The sequence below is a fragment of the Coturnix japonica genome, chromosome 21 (genome assembly GCF_001577835.2).
Source record: "Coturnix japonica isolate 7356 chromosome 21, Coturnix japonica 2.1, whole genome shotgun sequence".
NCBI classification, from domain to species: domain Eukaryota; kingdom Metazoa; phylum Chordata; class Aves; order Galliformes; family Phasianidae; genus Coturnix; species Coturnix japonica.
In genome coordinates, this window is record NC_029536.1 from 3562814 (window position 1) to 3589657 (window position 26844).

A 26844-nucleotide genomic window follows, 5' to 3' on the forward strand; every position below is an offset into this window, starting at 1 on the left:
GAACGCAGCCCCACGGTGCCACGTTTTGCTGTAATTTATTGGCACAAAAATATCCAAATACAACATGGCATCTAAACATGGCTACTCTGTTGTATTTTGTGCATTGTTTTTATTCATAATTCACGACTTCCTCCACTCCCATGTTATTATTATAACCATTATTTCATTTCAAGTTATGACCAGCTCTCCCCCTTTTGCCTCCTATGCCAGTTATCACGTTCCCCTTTTAATCTGCACACAGAGCTCCCCAGCGGTGTCTCATTGCACTGCTCGATCTGCACAGAGGCACCTGGTTATGGTCAGATGAAGGTCTGAAATTCTTAACATCTGCTCCAATATTCCATTCAGGGCAGCAATCCATCTGCAAATGATTCATTTACTTTGCAAAGTAATTCCAAACCCGTATATAGTTATATTTACCAGTTCCCCAAAGACCCAGTGGAACCATTGACACCTGCAGTACAATCAGTCTTCACTGTCCTTGGAAACCCAAATCAGCTATTGTGTTCCAGACAGCTCGTGTTTTTTTTCCAATAGCAGCTATAAATTGGCTTAAACCAACTTGTTAATATACAATAACTCTTTCCATTTACAGTTCAAACTATTTGACAAAGGCTGGATATCAGTCCAACGTTCAGTTTGTGTTTGTAGAAGAGCAAGTTTGGAGCGCAAAAGCCTCCAGAATAAAAAGGCTGTGGATACTTTGGGATCTTCTGTTACCAGAAAGGACACCTAAAAGGAAACAAAAATAGGGTGGTGATGCTCAGTGCAGCTTCACAAAGGCAGTGCTGAGAAGGACTGAGACTGCCAAGGCTCCGTTTAGAAGACATAGTATAGGAAATAGTATAGGAAAAGTTGGCAGGTGATCCCCCCACACACAGCTTAAATGCTTAAAACTAAGGACTGTTTCCTTAAGCATAGTCTGATGTTATCTCTCTCAAATGACAAATGTGCAACTAAATCATTTATGTTTGCTGCAGAATATGGAGATCTTCACTGTAACTGACATCAGTGACCAACATATGCCTTACTTCCAACACTAAGTGTTCAGGTTGACTGCAGCTTTAATGCTCTACATTCCCATTACTCCTTATCACAACTTACATTCTTACAACGGTCTGTCTAAGGGATCTCTGCCATAAGCCTGCAAAATGTACGAGCTCATATGCAACATGTGGTAAGGCTTCCATACGTAACTAAATACACCAGAACTAATGTTTTTGTTGGCTTTCCCTCTGCTCAAATTATTAATTCCAGATCACTCAGAGAAGAACTTTGCACTGTTAGCTGAATGACAGACTCACCATCCAATGTAGCACTGGCACAGATTCTCATGAGAAGTAGCTTGCTTAATGAGCAGTTCTACTTGTGTGGGTACATCAAGAGTTTCATCGTGAGAGAAGTCTCGACCTTGGAAATTAAGGGACGAAGAAACATGAATGGAAATCAGGTGACATAAACATAACTTCTAGATGGCGAGTTCAGGACTGATGGGACTTGTATTACCCCCTTCCCTTACTGAATATAAATTACAGGACTAACACAAAATATAAATATTAAAAGTGGTGCTGATCCATCTCATCACGTTTTCAATAAATAAATATGTGCTTACCAGTGAGTTTATCTCGAACTCTGTTGATAATTTGAATTGCTTTCTTATTTAGAGCTTCCGGCTTCACGAGGCCATCTCCTACTACAAGACAGAAGTAGGAAAAACCCATAGAATTAGGATGTCATCTGAACAATAAAAGCATTAGTGCTGCTGTTACATCTGTCCTTCCCAAATGTCACTCTGATTGCTAACAAACCCAAATTCCATTCTATTTTCTATCATCTTTTTCTGCAATTGAGAACACAGGTAATTATACAGTTCCTTGTCAGCACAAATGAGGAACATGTGTCTTATTATATGAAACTTCCACACCCGAGAAGAATTTCTGCATCACTATAAGAAACTTACTGAAGGAATGGATGGATTCAGGCACTGTGGTCCCAGTTTTCTTATGGGCCGTCTCCCCCAGTTCCATACCATCTAACATTTCTTTTGATAAAAAAACACAAACAAAAATCAAAATGTGAAACTGAAAGGCAGGTAAAGTAATCTTCTTTTGGAAACATGAATAACACTGTTAATCAGCTCCTTTGAAAAGCATATTTGACTGTGACAAAGCATACTACACGTCTCTATCACTAGCAAAGGAGCAAACATCTTTCCCTTGCTAAAATACTGAAAGGTTTGATCCAACTTTGAGGAATGTTTCATATTAAACTGTAAATGATATTTTGAAGTGATATGCAATTGGCCTGAAACGACAGCAAAGACATATCTATAGAACTCTGAGTATAAAACACCGTCACTGTTCTGTAGTCCAAAGGCAAAGATTCAATGCAATGAAACTTCAACATTCAGATTGGTACTTGCCAAGTTCTGCACAGTAAAATTTGGTGGCTAAGTAAATAACTATCAGATGCCGATTATTATTTGGTTTACAACAGTTTATGTGTCCTGGGGCAGTGTTAATATAACAGTAAATGAGCATCTGCTGTTTGAGCCAAGTACTGAACTCAACACTTAATCCTAAAGCTAATGACAATAACTCTTTGTCTACCTCTAAGAAGAAAAAAGCTTAAAATACCTTCATGGCCTTGTATAGAGAAAAAAAATGCTCCAGACATTTGTGATATACATTGCTTTTACTCACCTACTGACTGACTGGCTGAGTAGGAGTCTGTTCTTGTTCGTGAGCGTTTATTGCCCTTTGTATTTGCTGCAAGAAAATAAAAGAACTAAAAAAGATGAACTCGAGTTTCAGTGGTTTGCAGCAAATTTGCCTGTCCATATACAGCATATGCTTGGCTGACTTCCTCCTTCTCCAAATGTCACCTGAAATAGCTTTTAATCTCCTGATGACAGCTAACACAAGGACAAGTCAAACCGTTTTGCACGTTGCTTAGTTCTGTGCCTCTTTTTAAGGGCAAAAAGGGTTTCAATCAGTGTGGTAAGTTTACACTACAATCCCTAGAATCATGTGCAATAAAGAGCACTTGCAAATCAACAGTATAATCAGACTGCCTTCAAACAGACATTAGGTTTTGTGCTTCTGGATTTCTTATTCAAATATAACGTTAATGAGATCGATGACTCTCCCAGTGTCATCACTGTTTTATCAGAATAACTTACTGTCCATCAGCCTCCAGTTCAATAATGGATCATACACAAAGGCTTCTAGCACAGCCATGACACTGTCCTTATGCTCGCGCAGGACTTCCATCACTGTGTGACAGGTGATTCTGTAATTGCCATCAAGGCCCGTCACCTTCAGAAGAGAAAGAAGCCATCAACCATGCTGCTTTGATCATTATGCAACTCCAATCCTAATTTTTAGGGAGCAGGAAATGGTTCATGCTTAGAGTTAAAATTCACTTCTGTCATTCTCTGTTCATTAGAAGAACAAAACAGATGATCCCTACAACCTAAGCTCCTTCCTGCCATCAAGCTGAGCACTGTAAACTACCATGCTATGGGCTGTGTTTGGTTGACATAAAACCTATTTGAAGTTAGGAAATTATGGAAGGACTGAGAAACTGAAGAAATTTCCTTGCTTTTTTCCATCAGTGAAAACGTTGCTTTCCACTGCAATGTACTGTAAAAGATCACAAGACCTGAAAATGAAGTTGAAACAGTAATTTACACCTGTCCTCCTTGCAGGAGCAAAGAGGTTCTACCATAACAGTAATACAGGGAAAAAAATATCTAGAAATAGGTGTCACTTTCCCTAGGAACAATTCCCTTCATAACAAAGAGGGAATACTTACCTCCATAGCGTTTGTCAGCATCCTTGTTAACCGAAATGGAATCTTCTCAGGGAACTTCTCTCTTGTCATTGCAACCTGAACAAATAATGGAGAATTAGTAAATGAATGGCTAAATTACTAAGAGTTAATAAGTGCTATTTTTCTTGTTACACCCTTAAGGGTTGTACTCCAAATACAAAGAAAGTCCCAGCTTTATATTCCTGAACTTCCACTAATTTGAGGAAGAAGCTAAGTAATTAACTTGGCACCAGGGAAAAGTCAAATGTGTGCCCATGTTGCTAATGCTGAGTAACAAAAATTGCCAATGGAGTTTAAATTGCTCCAGGAAATTTAACAGATCAGTGATGCTAATAGCTAATATAGAGTGCTTAGCTAATCAACAAGACATGCCTTTGAGATGAAACTCATTTTATTCTCACCCAGAGCTAAAAGTGAAACCCATAAAAGAGCCCAACAGGTTGCTCAGGATTACACTTCAAGGTCTATTATTCTTGATTTATAAATAGCTTTTTGATTTATCAGAGAACGTGAAACATTACTGAAGTTTATGTTCAAATACAAAGGCTTACCTCAAAACAGTCCCCAAAGTCGATATGCAGGATTTTTCCACTCAGTCTGTCTAGCATCAGATTGGAAGGGTGTCTTTGATGAAGGAGTAGGAGAAAAAGCAGATTGACAGGTCATTAAGAAAAAATAAAGTAAATCACAGCTCTAGTCTGAAATGATATTTATCTTCATGAATGAGAACAGCCAGTGACAGCTTGCTTGTCTGCGGTCTTCAATCTCGGGAAGAACAGAACAGCTTCCTTGACAGTGCATCTATCACATTACTTTTGTAATTACTTCTCAGGAATTAGATGTTATCTCATCATGGAAGACAAACAACCTATTGGATCACTGCCATCAGTACAGTTCTTGGATATGAACATCTATTTTCCAGTTAGGATAAGTTCTTAGGTTTGTATAATCTTTTTTCATTATTTTTTTTTCAGCATATAAATACAATGAATTATGCAAGTGAAGTAACGCAAATTGGATTACTACCAGAAGAGAAGAGAATCAGAGCTGACTAACAGAAACCAAGATGCTGTTATTCGTGCTGACTTGTTCCAATTTTGCTTTAATCCAATTTTCAAAGGTTTTAAATTTCATTATAAAAGCCTTTAAGCTCAAGAATAGAACAGAAGAAACTCTTATTTGTACTCAAGATGCACAAACTCTTGTCATATGTTGCAGTGTTGAAAATAACAGCAGCGCAATGAAATCCATAAAGATGGTATCATCATAGCTCAGCCATATCCATACCGAAAGATGTTATTGTAACAACAGATTCAATGGACAGACTAAGAGGTCTCTGCAGTCTGCTTTCATCTAAAAAAACAAACGAAAACCTTTGCAATATTACTTACCTGTCCCCAAGACCCAAAATGTACCCAACCATTGACATCACAGCTAGTGAACGAGTATAGTTTGTTCTTCTGTCAAACCACACCTACAAGCAGAGGCAGAATAGAAGAAGTCAGACAGACATATTGCATGTTTCAGCTTACGTTTTAATTTATACAATAACTGCTGTATTTTGGAATGTGAAAAACACTCAAAATCATTAATTTCCAAGCAGGGAAAGGTCTCACAAAGCAGCAAATTTTATTAGTTTGTGTTAAAAACACCTTCTGTAGGAATTCATTTGAAGTTTGTGATGTGCAGGTACACCCATTTCTCCCACATTCTGCAGAGAAAACAGTACATGTGCTGAACTAACCTCTGAGCTCGGACTTTTCAACCACAGCAGTTTGGCAAGGTCATCGCCAGCTGTGTTATTGACAGCGTGTTCAAACACTTCTACCTTCTGCATTAAAGTCAGGTGGTCATAATCTGGAGCCATCTATAATTGAGAAGCAACATTAAGCAATTAAGAACAGACATTCAGTAGCCCCTCCCTGTACTATGAGAAACACAGTAATCACAAATAATTGCAAGATAAACGTGATATAGTATTATTTGCAGACTGACCAGTATGTTCCCAAACATAGTATGAGAACTACAGTGAAGAACTTGGGTGAAATAGGATAGGAAACGACTTCACATCCAAAAAATAGCCCATAGCCATATTTAATTAAAATACTGCTGAGGTAAATAGGTTCTGAAAAGCGCTTCCTGGGCTGGCACACAAGTTCCTTTCTGGCAGATAATTCCACCTTCTCTAGTAACATTCTGTTTCTCCATTCTGTCTAACTTTGGCCACGTTCCCTAGTCACAATGTTTGTAAATGCCAGCAGCATGACACCTTCTGTAAGACACATCATATTCATGCAAAACACATTTTAGTCTCCAGATGGTGACAACTTATGGTCACTGCTAAAACAGGAAAGGAGAAACAAATAAATTTATGGCCAATTTTGCCTTTTAGTAGCATTTTAGAACACTTAACTGATATTCTTGCACTTACTGTTGATAACAGCAATCAGAAAACAGGTAAAGTAGGAAGAGTGTGTGCACCATTGTTCTTCACTACGACACTGGAGTCCTAAAAGAATGTACCAAAAAATTTGCTACTTTTGCCCATTACCCTCAGCATGATGCGATGTTCAATGTTAAGCAGGATCTTTTTCTTCTCTCTGTAGTCTCGGATGAGGGCGTGCAGTGTGTCACAGTGGGGGACCCAACCTATCAAGCCTGAATTTGTGGACAGTGGAATAACAGCATATCTCTGGATGCTACAGGAAAAAAAAAATGGAAATTCAGAGCTCAAATCATTTTATGTTATAACTCAGTACACTTTAACCTTCCCCCCCAACCCAGACAGACCCGGAACATCCATTTGGATGGCTGATGTGGTTTAAGCAGGAATACGGCTTCTAGAAGGCTCAGATTATGTGACCCATGAATGTCTATAATTCACACACAACATTTGGTATGTTGATGTTTGAACAATAATGTACAGAACTGCAGTCAGTGACCATTGATCAAGCTGTTTATTGACTATAATTTAAAAAAATCCTTGATAAAAAGCCTGCTCTCAGCTTGAGTGCTGCCTTAGGAGTCCATGTTGAAATAGTGTTTATCTCAAATACTATTAACAATTCACAAGAAAGAACTTGTACACTGAGGAAGTTTTTGTTTTATGTAAAACATTTCCTCCAAGTTTCAGTCTATGAATGGATGTTCTCTCACATACTCAAATCAGCTTAGTTCCAATACTCATCACTTCCTTACAAACCAACTGGATATGCCAGGGTTTCCTGTACATTTGTTGGATGTCACTCATGCATAAGCACACTCAGTAACCATCCCCAACACATACCTGAGGTTTTTACGAAGAGAAGTTGGGTCGTTTGCTAGCAGAGTGTTGACCAACCCAAAAAGCTGCATCACTCTTTCATCTTGACGAAGGTCTTCGTGACCTTTCAGAAGGAACACAAACTCATGTCCGTTGCTTCCTGGAAAAGGATCAATAGGGAAAAGTTTACTCTAGCTGAGAAAACACTAAAGAGTAAACACAAGGACACAGAAGAACTGAGAAGTTTGGCAGATGTAGAAGTTTTACGTGACATACTAAAACCAACTGTTTAAATGCTAGAATAGCAAAGTACAAACTGCTTCCTATTACCCATTAATGTTAGTTTCCTGGGCCGCTGCTTGGAGGTGATGACCTGAAGTGAGGGTGCAATGGACTGAATGCGGATGATGGGCTGGTTGGGATCATACGTTCCTGGCACTGCCAATTCCAGGTCCCGGCACATTAAGAGTTTTGGTGACACGTACTGTAGTTCCAAAGAAGTGAGCTACAGAAGACAGAGGAAACACAACTCTTCAAGCATTTCAGTTAAATCTCACTTAAACATCTGAAGAGTTCATGCTGGCAAGGAGCCTAGAACAGTTCACAGTCAGCTGTCAATACTTCAGTACTTGCCAAAAGGGCTGCATAAGTAGAAAACTTGAAGCCTAGGAAGCTTGTGAGCAAATTAAAAGCAGTTAATTCTAGAATACTGAATTTGAACGTTTTGAATAACCAAAAAACATTAAACAGAGATTAGTACTGACAACACGCACTGTAAGCCCCACAACAGAACTGCACCTCTCCTCCTACCTGAGGCAGCTGCTTTGAGATACGCCTGAAAACGTGGTAATAGAGATCCCAAGCCTGGGTTAGGTCCTTGACATTTCCTGATTTCATATACTTCCTGCACCACTCTTGAGCTTCCATTAGATCTCTGCCATAGGCCTACGGAGGAAGTGAAAAACAAGAGAAACATTTCTACAGACTACAGTGGAACAGGTGGAGACCACTTAATACCAGCACAGTCTATATTCAAATTCCATTGCAAATCCTTGACCTCACATTTTTTATAGCACGCCAAAACTAATGAACCAGAAATTCCTGGACCTAGGACAGGCACTGAGTGTTTTGGGCAACATTACTCCCAAACAGACCTCACAATAGGAGGCAACAGAATGAACAGAACATTCATTCCATTGAATATTAATAGACCCTTTAACAGTAGGCTAACAAGCTCAAATGGATTTGTTTTGGAGACTTGAGAAAGGTAATATCTACAGTCTGTGCTGTTGGTTATGATGAAGCAAAGCAGAATGAAGTTAGAACAGTTAATTGCAAAGCTGATGTGTCTTCCAGATCTCGTCAGCACCCACTTGATAAAGATGCCAAGGCAATCTGTGCTGCTATAGCCATAGAGTACCATAGCCAGCAAAAACAACACAGACCCAGAAATAAATGAAAAGTAATGAAATCTAACAACATAATAATCTTAACAGCCTGAGTCTCTCTCTTAGATGGCAGCGGTCCTTTGAACTCATCAGGGCCAGGAGGCTGTCCTGCCTAATTCTGAGGGCAAACAGAAGTTTATTTGCTGATACCTGATTGAAGGACGTCTCTTTTAAAGTCTGAGGCCCACGCTCCATCATTGCATGAAGCGGTTCCAGCACCTCAAACATTCCCTTCACATTTCTTTCTCCAAAGTACAGACGAGATGCTTCTTCCAACCCTTCATGCCACATCTCATGCCATAGGATCGCCACACGGATTAGCTCTTCGCTCACCTATTTGAGACCAGGAAAAAAAAAAAAGATAAAATACTCCAGAAAATCCCTAACCATTATGAATGTATGCTGACTTAAAAACGTAAAATGACTTTCTTCTCCAATTGTTATGAAGTATTTGTTGCTGTCAGCTAGAGGGAGCTACAAAAACTCCCACAAGTTTGTTAGATCTTTTCCTGTAAGATGATGATCAGGCTTTTCTCACTGAACTTGTTGCCTTTGAACTTTTGCATATATTTGTGTAACTTGGCTTAACAGCATTAGTTTTCATTTATTCATAATAAGCTCGAGCAATTGAATTAAAAGTAAAGTTTTGTTTCCACTTTTCATTAAAGAAAAATATCCTTGTGGAAAAAAAATGACTCTTCATACATTCTATCTTTATTCATAAGGATGCACAAGAACTCTGAATGTTATGGCTCATTCTATATTATTCTCTTGAAATTATGCTGACACTCAGTTCTTCCAAATCAAAAGAAAAAAAACAACTCATATTTGAACAAAATTAACATTGAACAGTCATTTTTGTACTGTCATACCTGAAACATCCCACACCTTCAGGTACACTTAAGCACTCACCATCATTGCCTGCTGCACCAGCGTGTTACTGTGTTCACACATGTTTTTCAAGATTTTATTTGCAGCATTGTGGCGAGCAGTGGTTGTGGATTTGGATGCCACAGTCAAAGGATAGATTAAAGCCTACAAATGACATCAATAAATAATGTTTTAGAACCATACAGAGGAATTGCATAAACTGAAAGATTAGCAGAACATCATTAGCAGTCCTAGGGTTAAACAAGAGAAAGTAATCTTGTTTCTTGAGAGAGGCAGTAGGAATTTGCTAATCAAAGTCTTGCAATCCAAAAAGCTTACAAGACTTTAATTCTCTGAACAGCAGAATGACTTCAAGAGCCCGTATCAAACCCAAAGAACAGAAAAATGTACTATGGAAATTCCTTCTCTTTGCTCAGGCTTACCTGGGGGTGGTACCGTCCAATATCCGTGAGGAGCTGATGAATGAGACGTCCTACCAATGGACGAGGAGTATCAATTCTTGCAATAAGCTGAGGGATAACCTAACAGTAAGGATAAGTAAAACAAACATCCCTGTTATTTCACACACACAGTTCATAAACTGTTTTCTGCTCTCAGCCAGAGACTTCACAGTCTCTAAAGGAGACACAGGCCCATCATCCATTTCTGAATCAGATGATAACATAGCAAAGTTCCAAACAGTGCCAAAAATGCTGAACAACTCAGTGAGATGACAAATGTTTTGTGCAAAACTATTATATGATCTTCACATGGACAGAGTAAGACTTGTCTTGGAAGTGTAACACTCAAATAAGAAATTAAGCCATTTTTATCAGGCTCAATCTATAAAGTAGTCTCAAAATAGACTAGGATCCCCAAGATCTTAATGCTTTGAGTTCCTTACCTGCAACCATGTATCTATTTGGATTGCCTTGACCCCTTCAACCAAAGCCTCATTCACATCAGGCCAGTGACCATAATCAAACCACAGAGTAAGGACTCTGCAGCAGGAAAGAAACATTCATTAGGAATGAAACAAAAAATACCATTCCAGTCAAATATCCTCAGTTACATTTACAAAAAACTCTTCTTCTCAGAACCAAACTAGGATAACCTAAAATGCATTAGTTTGAACTGAAGTTTAGCCATAATAAGAGCAGAAAAGGGTTCTACCTAATTTTAAGCTACATGGCTTTATCAGCTAGATTTTGTTTACTGTGGGCTTTATTACATACCTGAGAGTGTCTTGTAGGTTGTTTCCTCGAGATAGAGATATGGATCGGAAGAAACCTTGGACAGCAGGGACTGTGTACATCAGGAGGGTCTTGGATAAGTCCTTTTGGAATGAAATTGTTGCATTAGTTCTACACAGGAGTATTGATCCACAAGAATCCTAAACTTAGTTCTTCCTCTTTCCCCATGCTATGTGGAAACAGACCTAATTCATATTATAGCTGGATTCCATTCATGCTCCCACAGACCACATAACTCCCAAACTTTATTTTTTTTGCTTGACAAAATATATTTTTATAGATCTGTATTTACATAGATCTTCCAGGCTGGTAAGACTGTGAAGAGTTTTTATACCTCGGTCTGTTGACTATAAATAGGCAGTGTCCATAAGCCAAGCATACATAGTAGTAGCTTACTTTTCAGACACAGGAAGCAAGTAGCTATTTCTTTAAGTAAATACAGAAGAGTGATACCTCAGTGACTTTTTTCTGCACTGGAGATGGGATGGGACTGTTCTCTGTGCTCTCTGCATCACTCTCGCTGTTGCTGCCCTCAGTGTTAGCACTGGTGATGCTGGCACCACTGGCATGACGCAATTTCTTCTTCTCATCTCTGGCCTGGTTCTGATGTTTGTAGTGAAGCACTGCTTCAAAATTCATCACTGCCCAGGCATGCCAGGCCTGCCAACAGGAGAGAAGAACTTCAACAAAAATGGTGAAGATTAATCCTTTCTGCAACTTGTGCTGAGTATTAGATAATAATTCAACCTTTCTGAGTATAGAGATGAGAAGTAATACCCTGCAGACAACAAAATGCTTTGCTTTCTCTAATCACTTGCAGTTTTTATTGCCTTTTTATCTCAACGTCATGGTGAGTTCTAGTCAAGAGCTCTATGTTGGATGTTATAGTATCAAAGGAACTAAAAATATGCCATGTTACCTTCCCATACTCCTTAATTCTTCAAAGCTTAAGGAAGTGCAATGGGAAAAAAGACAAAGTGAATCTGATCACATCTCCTATCTCTCTGCACTGTCTAGAACCTTTCCTTACTGACCTTGTACCAGTTGCGATCATGCTCTGTTGCAGCACTGTAGTACTGTAAGACTTTGGGGATAGTGCTCTCATTGATGCCTTGCAGGTTCAGCTGCCACTCACCCAGTTTCAGGAAACACCTGGTTAAGCAAAGGGATTATTGACTCAGACACAACCTGGAATGAAAACAAATCCTGCTAGTCTTAAAGGCAGAATTCTTATCTGAAAAAAAATGTTTCATGTGCTAAACTCGCTCAGTAGGCCTCTTCTGCAGATGGAGTGTATGTATTTAACAGGTAAGGTTGGTTTAAACTTTATGGAACAAGTCTAGTACCATATTTTGTTCTTCATTTTTATCAGTTACAAAATGCACTTTAGAAGTAGCTAACAAAAGCATCAAAACACATATTCACTAATGATAAATGGCACACAGCACGTATTTATCACCATATGAACTAGCCTTCTGGAGGGAACAAGCACCAGCCAGCAAGCAGAAGTGTGGAGCAAATGCTGCAAATGCTCTTCCCCCAAGCCAGAAACCCCATTAAGCCATCTCCTCCCAGAGGAAAGAAAAACAACATTTTTTCCTGCAGTAGGGTGGGGCTGTGAAGTTCTGTGCTAAGCTTAATACTTTGCTCTCTCAGCAGACTCTAAATACCACAGTTACATAGCTGTCCTTTCAATATTTTGAGTTTTCCTGCAAGCCTCGTTCAAGAAAAATAATTCATTACTTATTTTCCATGATAGTCAACCCAAAAACACTAAGACAATACTATTATCAGGTTTCCATTCTCATAAAACCAACCCTTCATTAATGAGTACTACGCGATTCCTTCATCGAATTGGAAATAACGGATCTGGTAACCACAGATTTACGGAGGAAAACAGAGCTTATGAGATGCAATTTCATTACAAAAGTATTTTAAGAGACCATCACATGCTTGGCACCCAATGCCCAAAGCATTGCTGTTACACTATGGGCCCACACTGCCAAGCGCAGATGTGCCAGGCATGTGGGAAGAGTTTCTTTCCTACTGACTGAATCTCCTGAAAAAACAGATGAGAGTGATGCCTTCTGCCAGAGAGCCACAGTGCTGGAATAACACAGCCAGCTGCCAGGGACAAATATGAGCTTGTTTACACTGACATGTCACAGTAACACTTCCTGTAATTATAAGATGAATAATGATGAATGTTGAAAGGATCTTCTACAATCTAAATAAGAAATCTCTTTCCACTTAATCAAAGCGTGGGTCTCATCTAACATGTCTCATGTGCATGGACCCTGCAACCTCAGGACAGACAGTGTTACCACGTAGCTACAAAGGGTCTCCAAGGACTAGGTGCTGACCGTGCCATAAGCTTGTGGAGTTCCTGCTTGTGCTGCTGGTCCTCAGTGGCAATAGCATGCTGTGCCTGCTGCTGCATCGTCTGTACAAAGTGCTGCATGTGCTGGAATGCATCGATCTGTAATTGGATGATGGTTGTGGTAAGAGCCACGGGGGTTAAATAACATTTCACACGTGGAAAACAACATGGAAATAAATTTTCACCAAAAGCAAAAAATACAGTTTTGTTTTTTTGAAAGCCTTTTAACTAATTAAATACCTCTAGAATCAGTTTATGCCAGGTCTGTAGTCTATAATAAATGAACAGGATAGAAATTCTTAATTGTCTTATAAATCTGGCGTCTGAATTGCTACACTGAGGAACAAATAACTGCATCCTGATGCTCATAATACATGCAGTATTGAGAACAACTGACAATACTGCAAACTAGTACTTGTGCTTCGATATGCAAGAACCCAGATGTAGCAAATTGGCAAGGTCACGCATATGAGGATAAACCTCCAACAGCAGAGAATGTTCTATTACTGCTCATGTATAGTAAGATTCTAGAAATCATATAGTGATATCTCAATTACAATTGAACACGTACATCAAAGAGTCTGGCAATCAACAATCAAATGTTCACAGTGTACATACAGTGTCTGAATGGGTTGCAACCATAACAGACTGGATCACAGGTCCTAAGAAGCCAGCCTGCAATACACTATGGCTTGGAAAAGACAATTTGAGAAAATACTGACTAAAGGAAAACTTGCAGCTTCCCTTCTAAAGCCCAGACTTATAGTACATAGCACAGAACCTAAACTTTGACTTATTTCAACAGATAAAAATCTAGATCTATCCTGAAATTGTTTAAGAAGCACAATCGTGTCACCCCTTTGCAAGACCATAGAAGGCATTAGTGCTGAAGGAACTATTGATAATTTGAGGGACTCTTTGAAATTCCTTGGGCTGGATTATAGGGTAAAGAACTCTGAAAACTGTGCACGCTTCAGTGGAAATATTTAGAGTAAAGCCCTTGCAATCTGCAAGGTCATTTCAGGTCAGAAACTGCAGAAGGTGCTATTAAGAGTCCAATTTACTTCTGTTCCACCTCCTTTAAAGTGAGACAGCAAACACCTGAGTTGGAATGCCTTATTTGTCCAGTTCAAATGTCAGCATGCACAAATCAGTTGTCGTGAAAAAGGGTATTGGGCCTAAGGCAAAATTAAAGTATCACATCATTAGCAGGGAGGAGTCTCTCCACATGTAATAACTTTGATACTTCATTAGAAGTAGGAGGGAAAAACAATCTTAGAAACAGTAGTGCTGTTGTACTAGATATTAGTCAAAACATAACTGTGAAGGTCTCTATGCACAGAGCTTATGTGCTGTAGGAAAATATGAAATCATTCAGCAAGCAAGAGGTTGTGATTGCATCCACATCTGTCTCTCTCTCATCTTTGCTGCTTTCCTTTTTTTTTTCCTCCTGTCCTTATAGGCTCCACGTAATCTTGTAACAGTTTAGTTTAAATATATTCTCTTCCTTCATCTTCTTTACTTGTTTCTTCATCACAGGTCAAAGAGAGAAAACTCACTCTCATTGAGAGAAGCAGGCAGAGAATAACCATTTATTCCTGGGGTCATTTAAAGAAGAAAGTAAGAGACTTCTGTACTGCTTTACAAAGCCAACAGAACAGGGCCTCATCAGCAGCTCCTTCTGTTTTTTAAATTCAAATAAAGAATAGTTAGGTCATGGCCATCATCCCATAGCAGTGGCTCCGCTCCAGTACTGGCAACCCCAAAGACAGAAAAAAAATTCAAAAAAGATGTGGCAGAATATGACAATAAATGGAGGCTTTAATGTATATTAAAAAAGAAAAAGAAGGCAAGTTAGCTAGTCTGAGGCTTATTGGATTTGAGTATGTAAATTCTCTCTGTGTTGCAATGTCATAAACATTCATCCCAGGCTCTTCAGAGCCAAATTGTTCCCCTGACAAAACCCTATGTACTTTTCAGCTGCTTTTCAGCTAGAAATTTTCAATTGTGTCCTCAATAAAAGTTCTGCTCAGCAACTAAGTACAAATTGTTCTAGATATTCTAAAACTGGAATTGAAAGAACTCCTTTCTTTTTCCATTGTGTAGCCCTGACCATGCGTAAGATATGGAGACCTGGCAATCAGAACAGTGGAAGAAAAGCAAAGTGCTGAGCCTACACAGTAAAACTCTGGTGAGGAAAGAACTATCACTATTGACAATTAATCTTAGCTGCCACGTCTTGGATACCTGGTACTGCTTTAACAACAGATCTTTCCACACAGAAAATAAAATTGGGCCAGGTTTTCTCTGTCTACTGAGATTTAAACTAAAATGTCAAAAGCTTGTCTTTAAAATAATGATAAGGAAAGAGACTCTTTAAAGAAAATCAAAAGTAAAACCTTCACCCTTTTCTTTGTCCTGTGCAGACTATGAAGAGCTGAAATGTATGGCACTGCACAAAAAACAAGCAACAAAACGCAGAGGGTATAATGTTGTTCTGTACCTTACGGGCACTCTTCCACATATGTTTCATGTATGCATAAGTCACTTGGGGATGTACTGTTGGCAGTGGGTGATCCAGCTGTCGGGATGGATCTACTCCCAAGAGCAGGACAAGCGTCTTATGAGCCAAAGCCTGGAGGAAATTACAAACATTAAAAAAAAAAAAGAAGTTAAAACAAGCTCATCCTTACCTCCATCTCATATTCACCACAGAATTGTGTGCGACTAAAAAATCTAAACCAGCAATATAAAGCACAGAGGCAGCAGCCTTTTTTACCACTTCCTGGACTCATAAGAATACCACATTAAAAACCACATATATCTTTGCTGGAACCTGAGCATTAAATTACCTTTTCAGAAGCCAATACAGAGGGTGAAGTCTGCTTCAAGTTTTTTCAGTAACAAATCTAGTGGTGAATACTGAAACTGAATTGTAGCATTCCTTGATATTAACATCACATTCTAGATTTGACAAAGAGTGCTTCATTAAGGAGCACTATTACTATTAAATACTCATTCTGCATAAGAACTTCCAGGCAGAGCAGGCAAAAAAAAAAATGGCTTCAAGGTGCCCTCAGGTATGATACTCATCTCACAAAATGAACTGACTACAAGCATTAACTATATGCCTGCTGCAATTTTAGCATTTCAGTAATTTCCGACTAGTATCTTCCTTAGGAGGGCCAATCCCATTTAATTAATGAAAGCATTTGGAAGCCTGAAGTGGCACAATGAAATCAGTTATCTAAAAACCTGTTGTATAGGTTGATAATGCTCACCAGTCTCCCACTCTTGCCACACAAGCTGGCATACTTAAGCCAAGTTCTCATGTCCTCGTGAGGATTCACAACAAGAGACCGAACCATCAATATTCTTTGCCAGTCTTCCACAATTCGTTGACAGCCCTAGGAGACAAAGGAAGAAAAGGTGTTACTGCTATATATTCAGCCTATCCCACAGAGCCTTGAGTCAGAAACCAAAGGGACTTTTCCCATGATGGAGACACTTCATCAGCCATAATTCACAGCAGGCCAACACGAAGAAAAAAGACAACTTAGCTGGCTATTTCTTTAAGCTGCAGTGTGTGAAGCATGTTACATCCCTGACCCTTATAACCTGCAGCCCACAGTGCATGGAAAGCCAGCTCAATGCTTGCAGTCTAGTGATATTCCCTTAGAGAAGAGCTTCTCCTCTTCTCCTCTAGAAGAAAAGTTTCTAAAAAAGAACACATCCAAAACCATCGAAGTTATTTGTGCAGTTCCAAACCATGTCAAATGTTATATAAGCCTTCTCAACCCAACCTTAAAGTCTGTTTTTGGTTTAAACAGTGACAAACCCTATACACAGATGACAAAAAAAAAAAAAAAAAAGGCTACAAAGACATTTTTCTTATCACCCTTTTTCCTCTCCTTGCATGTGTTGCTTTTAGAAGCTGGCACGACTGGACTGATATCCTGCCAAAACCTGCAGTCCCAACTGCTATACAGCTTGTGAAAGCATTGCCTAACTCATGCCTGCCTGAAGGGAAAGGCCCAGAACAATCACATCAGGATGAGTCTGCATTTCAAATGCTTAAGGACACTACAGCAATGTAGAATTTCAGAAGGGATAGCAATGACCGAATGCAGAGTGCTTGCTGCAGTGACCAAGTTACCTCAGAGTTAACAGTGATGCTCTGAAGTTAGTATTAATCCAGAGGCAACTTAGATTTTATTTTGAAGTATAGAAGAGAATTCCTAAGCAACCTCCTTTGTACCAAAGCATCTATCCTTCTTTTTTACTCTTCCCCAAAATTAAAGTCTGGGAAGTTAGACAAAGTTTGTTCCTTGACACCCAAGTACACAACATATCCAACTGGCATCTGAAAAGTATTTAAGAGAAGCTGTAAAATGTGTAAGAACTGCATGTACTGCTTTTAGAACCAGCAACAGCTGTATTCAGACATTACACTTCCTGTCACACACAGTTTCTCCACCCCAGCGGAACACTCCTGAGCATTTACAGACAGGAATGCAAATGAAAGACTAAAGCCTTTGTCACAGCTTCCCAAACAGCTAAAAAAACATGCAGCAGTAACAGTCTTTCATAAAAAGGCATATAGAGCAGTGGAGAAATCTGCGAGGGGAGAAATTCCTTTTCCATACAGTCCATAAAAATTTGCTATAATTAGAACATTTTACCCTATGCATTTTTGTAGTCCTTTCCAGGAATACTTCAAGAAAAGAACAATTTTTTACATGGATGTGAATTCTCTGTCTGCTTTTCCAGTACTGAGGGAATTTAATTCTCCTTAAAATGCAGATAGACAGGTAAAAAAGTTCAAACCAGTTGTACTGGAACCAGTATCTTTAGGTGAGGTCCAACACTGAGACAAGCAGCAGCTCTGGAGGTGCTACAAGCATCTCCACTCTGTACAGATTCATTTCAAGCTTAAATCACCCTATTAAGGTGCCAGATCTGTAGACACCTCAGGCAGACTAACCTAAAGATCAACAGGGACAATACAAAGGAGACAGAAAGCACACAGACATGTAAGAACACGTGGTATTGGCCTGGAACAAGAAACTGGAGCCATCACACTGACATTGAAGGAAGCTGTTCAGGCTCAGAATATCAGCACTGCCATCCTTGGTCTTTACACTGACGTACCTGCAGTCTTTCCCACCATATCTGGCGGATGATCTCACGGCGTTCTGGTACAAGTTTATACTGGATAACCTCTTCCAGCTCCGACAGCATCTGGCAGGATACCATAGCCTAAAGGAAACAATCACATTCCATCCCAATCACTACAGAACAAATCTATAATTAACAAACAGCATTTTGGCACCCAAACTGTAAGTCCATGAGCTTCCCCCAACAGGTAAAGAACAGATCACTATATAGTGACATTTAGATGATACACCATTTGTAAATGTCAATTCTTACTTTCTTTGAGGGGTAGAGTTCATTTCATTGTTTAATTTGTCCTTAAGCAGTCTTCTTACCTGACAAGAGACATTTAGCTCTTGGTCTTAAAAAGATCTTATGTTTGATACTAACACTAGTCAAAAGTTTCACTTGATTTCTAGGGATATTATGAAGCAGCAATGAGGAGAATGAAGGCTAAGAGTGAGACACTTACCCCATAGGCTCGACTGTAGCTCTCACCTGCCATGGCAGTCAGCTCAGCATCTAGCAGATCTCTGGCCTTGTCAATGCACTGAAATAAAATAAGATTTTGGAGTGAAGATGGGGGTGTTTTACCCAGAGTCAACTGTTCAAACTGATATTCATCTGTTCCATCTCCTGAACAGAGATGGCACTGTTCACATCATCCAGCAAGGATCAGGAAAGGATGCTATGAGCAGGAAGAATCAACAGGAAAGCAGAACCTAGTAGAAGGTATAGGAGGAAGAACTTTATTTATCACCTGAACATCTTGCATAGGTTGTCCCTCTACAAAATCAAAGTCTGCAGGGCCTCTAATCCTATTCTCATTGTAGAGATCATCATTAAAAACACTCATGGAGGAAAACAGAAGTTTGCATTTTAGTGCAAGAGAGCCAGTTACAGAAAGACTCAATAAATGTCTTTCTTAATTCACAATGACAGAAAGTGGTTTTCACTGTTTTACATAACCCAGCAGGTTTTTATGAATTTTACAAGATCTGCAAATTCCAATTCTCTCACTGCAACCAAGGCATGTTTTTCAAGCATAAAATAAATCCTCCTCTGGTTCCAGTTATCACATAATCTCTTATCAAGAGTTTTTCCTGTTTAAAATGTTCAAGGTTAATCACAAACTCTATCCCTTTGAATGCCTGGATAATTCTACTGTGTATATCATTCAAAAATCTATGTATGGGTTTTAACAAAGCAGTCCAAACTATTCTTTTATCTAAGCTGGCAAGTTAGAATAGAATTCTGAGAAATACTACTTGAGATTCCTTGGAAAGTAAACAACAAGCTTCACATCTACGGAGGGAGAAAGTCTTGCTGTAAATCTCCTTTGTGGCAAAGGTGCTCACCAATACAGCTCTATTTAATGAATTCATTCCTTGCCATGATTTCTGATCTTAATTTAAGATTTACCACTGCTGCCAAACAAATCAGAGCAGAAATTCTGGTGAGTTATACAAGCAGTTCACTGAAAAAGCTGCAATATAAGAAGCACAAAGAATATTCATGGAGATTCTTACATATGTCTTATGTCATTAACGTCTTTTATCAAGCAGTATCTTGCAGAATAGGATTCCTGCTGAAATAGAACTTTTGCACTTCCTCTAGGAAACTGACAAAAGAAAGAAGTCTAGGAATAGCTAAGGCTCTCTGCACCCTACAGCTCTGGACCTCTAACATCTGTACAAATGTATTCACTGCTGTGTTTCTAGAAACAGAAGACAAGCTCAATCAACAAGGTCTAATACATTCAGTGGAAAAAAGATTACTAAGCAATTCACATATAGATAAATGCTTTGAAACAGCATCCCTTCATCATAGCTATGCAATCTAGCCCACCCTAAATCAGCTTTTTGGGAAGCCTAGGAAGGAGTTACCTGCTGAGCCAGAGAGAAAAGGTCCTGATGAAGAGCCAGTACAGCCCTGTAGAAGGCACCATCGTGGGTGTCCCTTGGGATCATGCAGGTATATTCTTCCATGCTGTCCCACTGACCTGCAGAGACACAAATATCCTCAGCAATGCAACAGCCCCTTTTGTGAGATGAGAACAGAATTATTCTACAATGCTTAGGCCTCAGTGACTAGGCCTGAATTCAGTATGATTCTGGGAACTTCTACTGCTTCCCTCTGCCTATAGCATTTGAATTGACAACTCGTACCTGCTTGAACCAATTCTCCTTGATCTTTTACAATTAATCAACCTCAAGACAGATGTCAGAAGACTCTTCAGACATAAGAGAGACCACTTAAGTAACTGCTTATCTACTCAGACCCAGAAGGCAGTCTCTGTTACTTGACACCACACAGGGACACCATATGTAAACACAGCTTTTCCAAAGAGCTTTTGTGTTGACACCTACTTCATGTCTCAATACAAACAGATTGTGTTGATTATTCTGTTTCTTACAATTTGTTGCTATAAAGTTAAATCTGTGCTTCTACATTGCTGGCTGTCATACACGCTCACACAAGCACAGCTAGAAAGATACATCACCTAGACCCCAGGCAGCAGCAGCAGCCATCCTTGCCATCTTAGCTTGAGTTTCATCATTGACCTGTGTCCACTTTTCACAGCATTGCTGGTGGAGTTGGCCCCTACAAAGAAACAACAACTTCTAATCAGTGAAAAGTTTCTTCCAAAAATTATATCTTACTAAACAACAGGCCCAATTCTTTTTATGTAGAGTGGAGAACAGGATTTGCCTCTTCTCACCTGGCCAACTCTGACATGCTGGTTTGATGACAAACATCCTATCATCCAAAAATAATTTAAGAACACACTATGCCTTGAAAACAAGTCCAGACAGAAGTTTGCATTTGTTCTTCAGCATTTAATAATGCCTATTCTACAAATGGATCCGTGAACTACAGTCCATAAATCCAAGAAAAAAAATAATACTCCAAAGGTACTAAAAAACAAGATCAGAAGTTATCAAAATCTGTTTTTTCTGGAAGCCTCAGTACAAGGAATATATTACATGAACAGCTTACAAATGGTTCCCACTATCAAACACTCTGGATAAACATACAATTAAGTTTGAAGACTGAAACTAGAAAAACAGTGTTGTTGTAACCTATTATGAAGACTTGTTGTGGCAAGATCTCAGCAGGGACTCCAGATATTTCATCTCCAGCTGAGAGGAAACACCAGTATTTTTTATATGATGTCTTTTAAATCAACTGTGAATGCTCTGTTAATCAAACCAAGTACTGTGGGCGTTGCAGTTCTAGCATTTCTTAGGCTGGATACTCTGCAGCAGCGAAAGAGCTGCCAACTTTCCTCCTTTACTGTCATCCTTTCCTCTCCCAAAAAGAAAGATGAGTTAGTCAAACAGAACCAATGGGCTGCCACAGGCAAGACAGTCGTTCTGACAACTTAATGGTCCAGGAGAAAATAAAACACAACAAATGAAAACCCAAGCCAAATAGCAACAGCAGTAAATCAAGACTAGTAGATGCTAATGAAGTAGCATGACTCTTGCAGACATAACCACATCAGGAGACAAATAGCCAAGAATATTTTGGCTGTTCTTTCAAAATGTCACTGCACAGAGTACTGAAATAATGATGCTGTGTAGCATCAGCCCTAGATTAAGTGTCAAATACTATGACAAGAAGAAGTCAACAACACAAAATAATCATGTTGAACGCTACTGAAGAGTATCAGCAGCCAAACTAGGGAGTCCTCAGTCTGGGGATGATGTCTACATAAGTCAGCTGCAAGAGAACAGTCGGCACCTTTGCAAAAGCTCTTCTGAATTGTAGAAAGAACAACCAAAACACTTCCAACAGTAAAATGACTTTAGGGAAGAGGAGTCTCCTTGCTGTGCACCATCCCATGGGTTCATGTCAGGACCCATCAGCAGAGAGCTCTAGTGACATGAAAAGTTCAGTAGAAAGGCGGCGCCTGAACTGCATCAGTTATGCCCCTGGGTAAAACTCCACACTACAGTGCACAGGATATGTCTTCTTCCATTATCTTCTTTGAACTGAGGTGAGCAGGGAGAAAAAAAAGAAGCCTCAACTTAACTATCAAGCTATAAGAGACTATGAGCTCATCCTCTCAAGAAAATAGACTCTATTCAATTACCTCTTGACAGCACACATTTAACACAGAGTTTGAAGTCCCAAACTTTCACAAAGGCAATGCTTAATACACGTTAAAAAGGGTGATAAAAAAATTGGTAATTCACAAGGGTTTCAAAGTGAGAGCAATTTACTTGACATAATCTGACACCAAGGCGATGACTGGGAAGCAGACAACTTCACTACCAGATGTGCAGAGGACTGGATTCTGGATAGGTAGAGTAGATCTGACAATGAGTAATCTGTTACTTTAGTAATAAAGTTTACAAAGGAGGGCCAATGTTAACTCATTTTATGATCTTTTTTGACAAATCCTGCCCAATCAATGTTTCCTGAGGTCATCCTTCTCTTAAAAATGGAGTTGATAGGATCGTCAGGCTGCAGATTTACAGACCTAATTTATCAAATGTTCCACCTGAAAGTACTTAGAATGTTATTTACAATTATGACTCCCATGAACAAAGAAATACACTTCTGGAAATGCTCAGACTATTGGGTAAGAAGGAATTCAGGCAACAAAAAAAATCACGTAGGTGACAGAATCCACAGAAAAGTCAGGCAGTGATTTGAAAAGTAGAGCAGCTTGTATCTCTGAAACAGCAAGAAAATATAAAAGGAGAGGTTGCAGATTACTTTAATATGGGGACAGACTTGATATAATCAGCTGGCCTTTTCTCAGTCTTCAGGCATTCCTCTTACCATTCTCCAAGCGCTTCCAAGCAACGCATCCGTCCCAGCATCAGCTCAGGATCATCTTTGTTTGTGTCCACCTTCTTGTCATAAGCCACCAGGGCATCTTCCCATTCATGAAGTTTTTCATACCAGGTAGCTTGAATTTCCTGGAGGATTAGAAAATAATAATAAAAATCAGAAAAAAAATAGCAGTATTAGTATTCAACATTCCATATTACCTACTGCAACTCTTCTTGGAAAATACTACATCTATGGTGCCCATTTGGCCCTCTGATGATTTGAAATAAACTCACTCAGATGTCTGTGAGACAGAAAAAAGCTTTGAGCTCATGAGAAAACAAATTTTAAGCATTGCTCAAGTTTGACAGAAATGAATCAATGCATCAGGTTTACCCAGAGAGATGGTAAAATTTCCCACTGCTGAAATGCTAGATTTAGTAGCTGAGCTCTGCCTGATGCTTTTCTTCTTGGAGCAGGGGAGCAAGAGGCAAAAACAGCAAGTTTATTAAAAACTCAATTTGCCATTGTGCTGTGCTGAGGAATGGTGCAACTAACTGGGAAGAAAAGAAAACAGCACAGTGTGCACAGTGTGTCTGGCTACTGCTAGGCCATTTTCCAGCAGATCAGGCAGGTATGACAGGGTCTAACCAAGACCCTTACAAAAGAAGTCTGTGGTTTGCAACAGAGGTTTTAAAAACCAAATGGTGATCCTTATCTTCAGTCTGTTCCTAGATTTGGTTTCTAAATTTCAAGAAATAAAATGCCTTGGATCTTTCTTCCATACTGATCTCTGCCAAAGTTTTTTCTGCTCAGTCCTTGGCAGCTCATGCTTTGACATATACTGCAGCATGGATTCTTTTCTCAGCCCACTGGGTAGGGTCAATATAGCCCATGCTCTGCATGCCAGGTCTTCCACTTAGGATATTTAAATACCAGCCCTTTAACTCCTTGGCTTAGTCGTAACATTTCAAGTAAGTTCCTGAAAGCAGAGCTCACAGATCCTCTTAATTTCTTTGCACTGCCTATTCTAGGAAACTCTGCTTACTGAAATACATTATTTCTCAGAGTGAGGTCAGAATTAGCTAACAAGGAGTTGTGTTCAACTGTCCCATGGAATCATAAGAAGGTGCAAAGATGTTCTGAAGTCAGTATTTCTCCCAGAAGGATCTCTGTCCCAGTCAGGTCAAAACTTCACATAAACCTAACACCAAAGGAATTCTATCCAAATGAGTTTCACCATGAGTGCTTAAACCTGTTCCCATTTTCTAGTAGCTCCTAATGAAAAACCCTGGCCTAGTGCTTAGTGCGCTGCTTTCTCTTCCCAAACAATCCCCCTAAGGTACTGCAAGAATTACCACTGCAAAATCATGTTGTTAACAAAGTACAATTGGCTGGAGAACACAGGTATCTGAAACCCCAAATGAAATTATTATTAAAGAGAAAAAGAAGGAAAATGGTCATTAAGAGAAGATATCCTTCTGTATTCAATTTATTTCTGTGAGCAGTCAAAACTGTACAGGATTGGCCAACCTACTGTTCCATAAACGAGTACCCATAAACTCTCTGACAGGTTCATGTGCCTCATGAATGGAAGAAGCCAGAGGTTTAACTTAAATTCTTACCTGGAGGGTGTTACCTAGAACAGTTTCTCAAAAAACTCTCAAGCATATAAAGCTCAGAACAGAATCTTTACACCCTTCCCTCCCAACACACAGCAAAAACAGAGTTCAAAATAAAATGACAACATTAGGCACGAGGAATAGATATCCATCATGACTCACCAGCTCCCCAAAGTGCTTCATGGCATATTCCAGCACCCCAGCAGCTGCTTCTGGCTGTTGCAGTTTATTGTTAATGCTGAAGAAGGAAGAGAAAGATCATTGAACACAGCTGGCAGCTCTCAGGGGCTGGTATGAGCTTCTCCTTGATAGTATCACGTTCTGTCAGTTAGAAATACCAATGGAACATGCTCCTTTTTCTTTAAAACTTTTAAGTGAATGATTAGACTAATGAAGAGACACAATGGCTACAATAGGGGTACATATATTTTCTGCACATATTCCCAAGACCTGTTACACAAAACAATGATTGTACATGATTATTAATGTAAATAGCAGTTTGCTGGCTTCATTTTACCAGTATAAGCAGCTTCCTGGATGCAGTGTTAAGAAAGGCTGGATTACATACACTGCATATGGGAAATAAAAGTGGATTGCAAGGCATTTTCTGACTACGGATTAAGTAGATTTCCTTTTGGGAATTTATATGAAGTCCATCCTCCAACACTGAGATTTCCATTTGGAAGTACTCGTGTAAGGTGACAATCCATGTCAGCTTTCCATTTACACAATAGGCAAAAACAAATCCAATAGATGCACAGCTGTGCACAACCAGTTTGACAAGAAGGCATATGAATTGGTGGAACTGAAGATGCAGATGTTGCCAAGTCAGCACACATGCATTATGTAAGAATACTTTCAGATAAGGACATCTGCCTTTAAAGAAAATCAATCACTGGCAACCACACTGGAAAGGATTCTTCTGAGGTTTTGCTTGCTTTATTTCTCCAGCTATCACTTTTCCTCTCTGCTACCATTAAATTTAGGGATACAGAAAAGATTTAACAGTGATCAAAAAGGGGCTTGAGCAAAACTTCAGCGCCTGCTCTCATGTTCCATTTCTTCATTTTAATTTCCTGAGAATCTCATTGCATTAAGGTAGAACTTCATCCCTAGCATTTTTTTTCCATCTTACCCACCTCTATGTATACAAGACCTTCCTGCCACCAAATACCGGCTGCACTTATTAAGAACTTTACAGTGCTGATATTTTTTCCTTCCATTTGTATTATATGTTCCCATTGACATCGCAACAACTGAGCACGTTACACCACAGATTACAATCCAATCTTAATAATTGTTAATGTTGGGAGAGGAAACAGCAAAACCTATCGAAACAGGGACAGTGACAGCAATGCAGAGACAGTTCTTTGAATATGTTGTTCAACATACAGACATATAGACAGCCTTTGAATATGTTGTTACATATAGGTGTAGCCTGCAGAAATGCCCTTCATTACCTGTTATCAGAATGATAGCATATACATACATATCTTTTCCCCATAACAGTTGCACTGATTCATATAAGACAATGAAATCCACAGTATTAAATGGAGTCATCTGAACAGACTGTCAAGAGAAGGGACATTTTCAAGTGCTATATATATTCTCTCCTTGAAAGTTTCCTTTCTTGACAACTACAGAACCAAGCTCATGGACACACTGGATACCTGGCAATGTCAAGTAAAACACCTTTGGAAATAGGAACTAGGAGCAGTTTGAGGTCAAATTAGGCTTAGACTAAGAACCTACCACAGTCACAGCTCTTCACACACAGGCAACCCAAAATGGGAAGCTCTTGGAATATATCCATGCCTTTCTTAAATAAGATAGTCAAAGTACATACTACTCCATGCTTCTCAAGGGAACGCTAGACAGCAGTGCCCCATAAAAGTGATAAATGGTTGTCACATTTCATATCCTGATGATTTAAAGAGCCATTGGCAGGAACATCACTTCCAGTATGTCAGGCAGTTAATTACTTCCAACTTATCTTTCTCGTCAACGTGTCCTGACAAATTGTCCATTATCTTTTATTCTTTGACTATTAGCACTGCACTTTTGCTGACGCTCCCTGGTGCACTCAATCATTCCTTTTTGTTTTGTACTTTCTTGGCTGTCCACCGTACAATTACATGTTTCAATACTCTAAGTTGTAGCTGTTTAAGGAGAGGGAGAGGAAAAAAGGGGAAGGAGAAAGACCTGGATTTAAAAGAATATACAGAAATAGATATAA

General features: G+C 39.3%; 1 protein-coding gene across 1 annotated transcript in view; it reads right to left on the reverse strand.

Moving 5' to 3' along the window:
* Positions 1-11: 11 nt before the first annotated feature.
* The window catches only part of MTOR (mechanistic target of rapamycin kinase), a 56492-nt gene continuing 29659 nt past the window's right edge, over positions 12-26844 (reverse strand). The window contains exons 29-58 of the mRNA XM_015882433.2: positions 24771-24846; positions 22996-23135; positions 20705-20805; positions 20088-20203; positions 18674-18751; positions 18199-18306; positions 16329-16454; positions 15551-15682; positions 13031-13146; positions 11702-11819; positions 11121-11327; positions 10650-10750; positions 10319-10415; positions 9858-9956; positions 9457-9579; positions 8695-8877; positions 7907-8041; positions 7427-7601; positions 7121-7256; positions 6386-6533; positions 5579-5701; positions 5226-5308; positions 4386-4458; positions 3817-3891; positions 3182-3317; positions 2703-2768; positions 1961-2041; positions 1613-1693; positions 1305-1410; positions 12-732 (exon numbers count right to left, since the gene is read on the reverse strand). Coding sequence (XP_015737919.1) covers positions 717-732; positions 1305-1410; positions 1613-1693; positions 1961-2041; positions 2703-2768; positions 3182-3317; positions 3817-3891; positions 4386-4458; positions 5226-5308; positions 5579-5701; positions 6386-6533; positions 7121-7256; positions 7427-7601; positions 7907-8041; positions 8695-8877; positions 9457-9579; positions 9858-9956; positions 10319-10415; positions 10650-10750; positions 11121-11327; positions 11702-11819; positions 13031-13146; positions 15551-15682; positions 16329-16454; positions 18199-18306; positions 18674-18751; positions 20088-20203; positions 20705-20805; positions 22996-23135; positions 24771-24846 — 3355 coding nt within the window. The 3' untranslated portion in view covers positions 12-716. The remainder of the gene's footprint in view (positions 733-1304; positions 1411-1612; positions 1694-1960; positions 2042-2702; positions 2769-3181; positions 3318-3816; positions 3892-4385; positions 4459-5225; positions 5309-5578; positions 5702-6385; positions 6534-7120; positions 7257-7426; positions 7602-7906; positions 8042-8694; positions 8878-9456; positions 9580-9857; positions 9957-10318; positions 10416-10649; positions 10751-11120; positions 11328-11701; positions 11820-13030; positions 13147-15550; positions 15683-16328; positions 16455-18198; positions 18307-18673; positions 18752-20087; positions 20204-20704; positions 20806-22995; positions 23136-24770; positions 24847-26844) is intronic.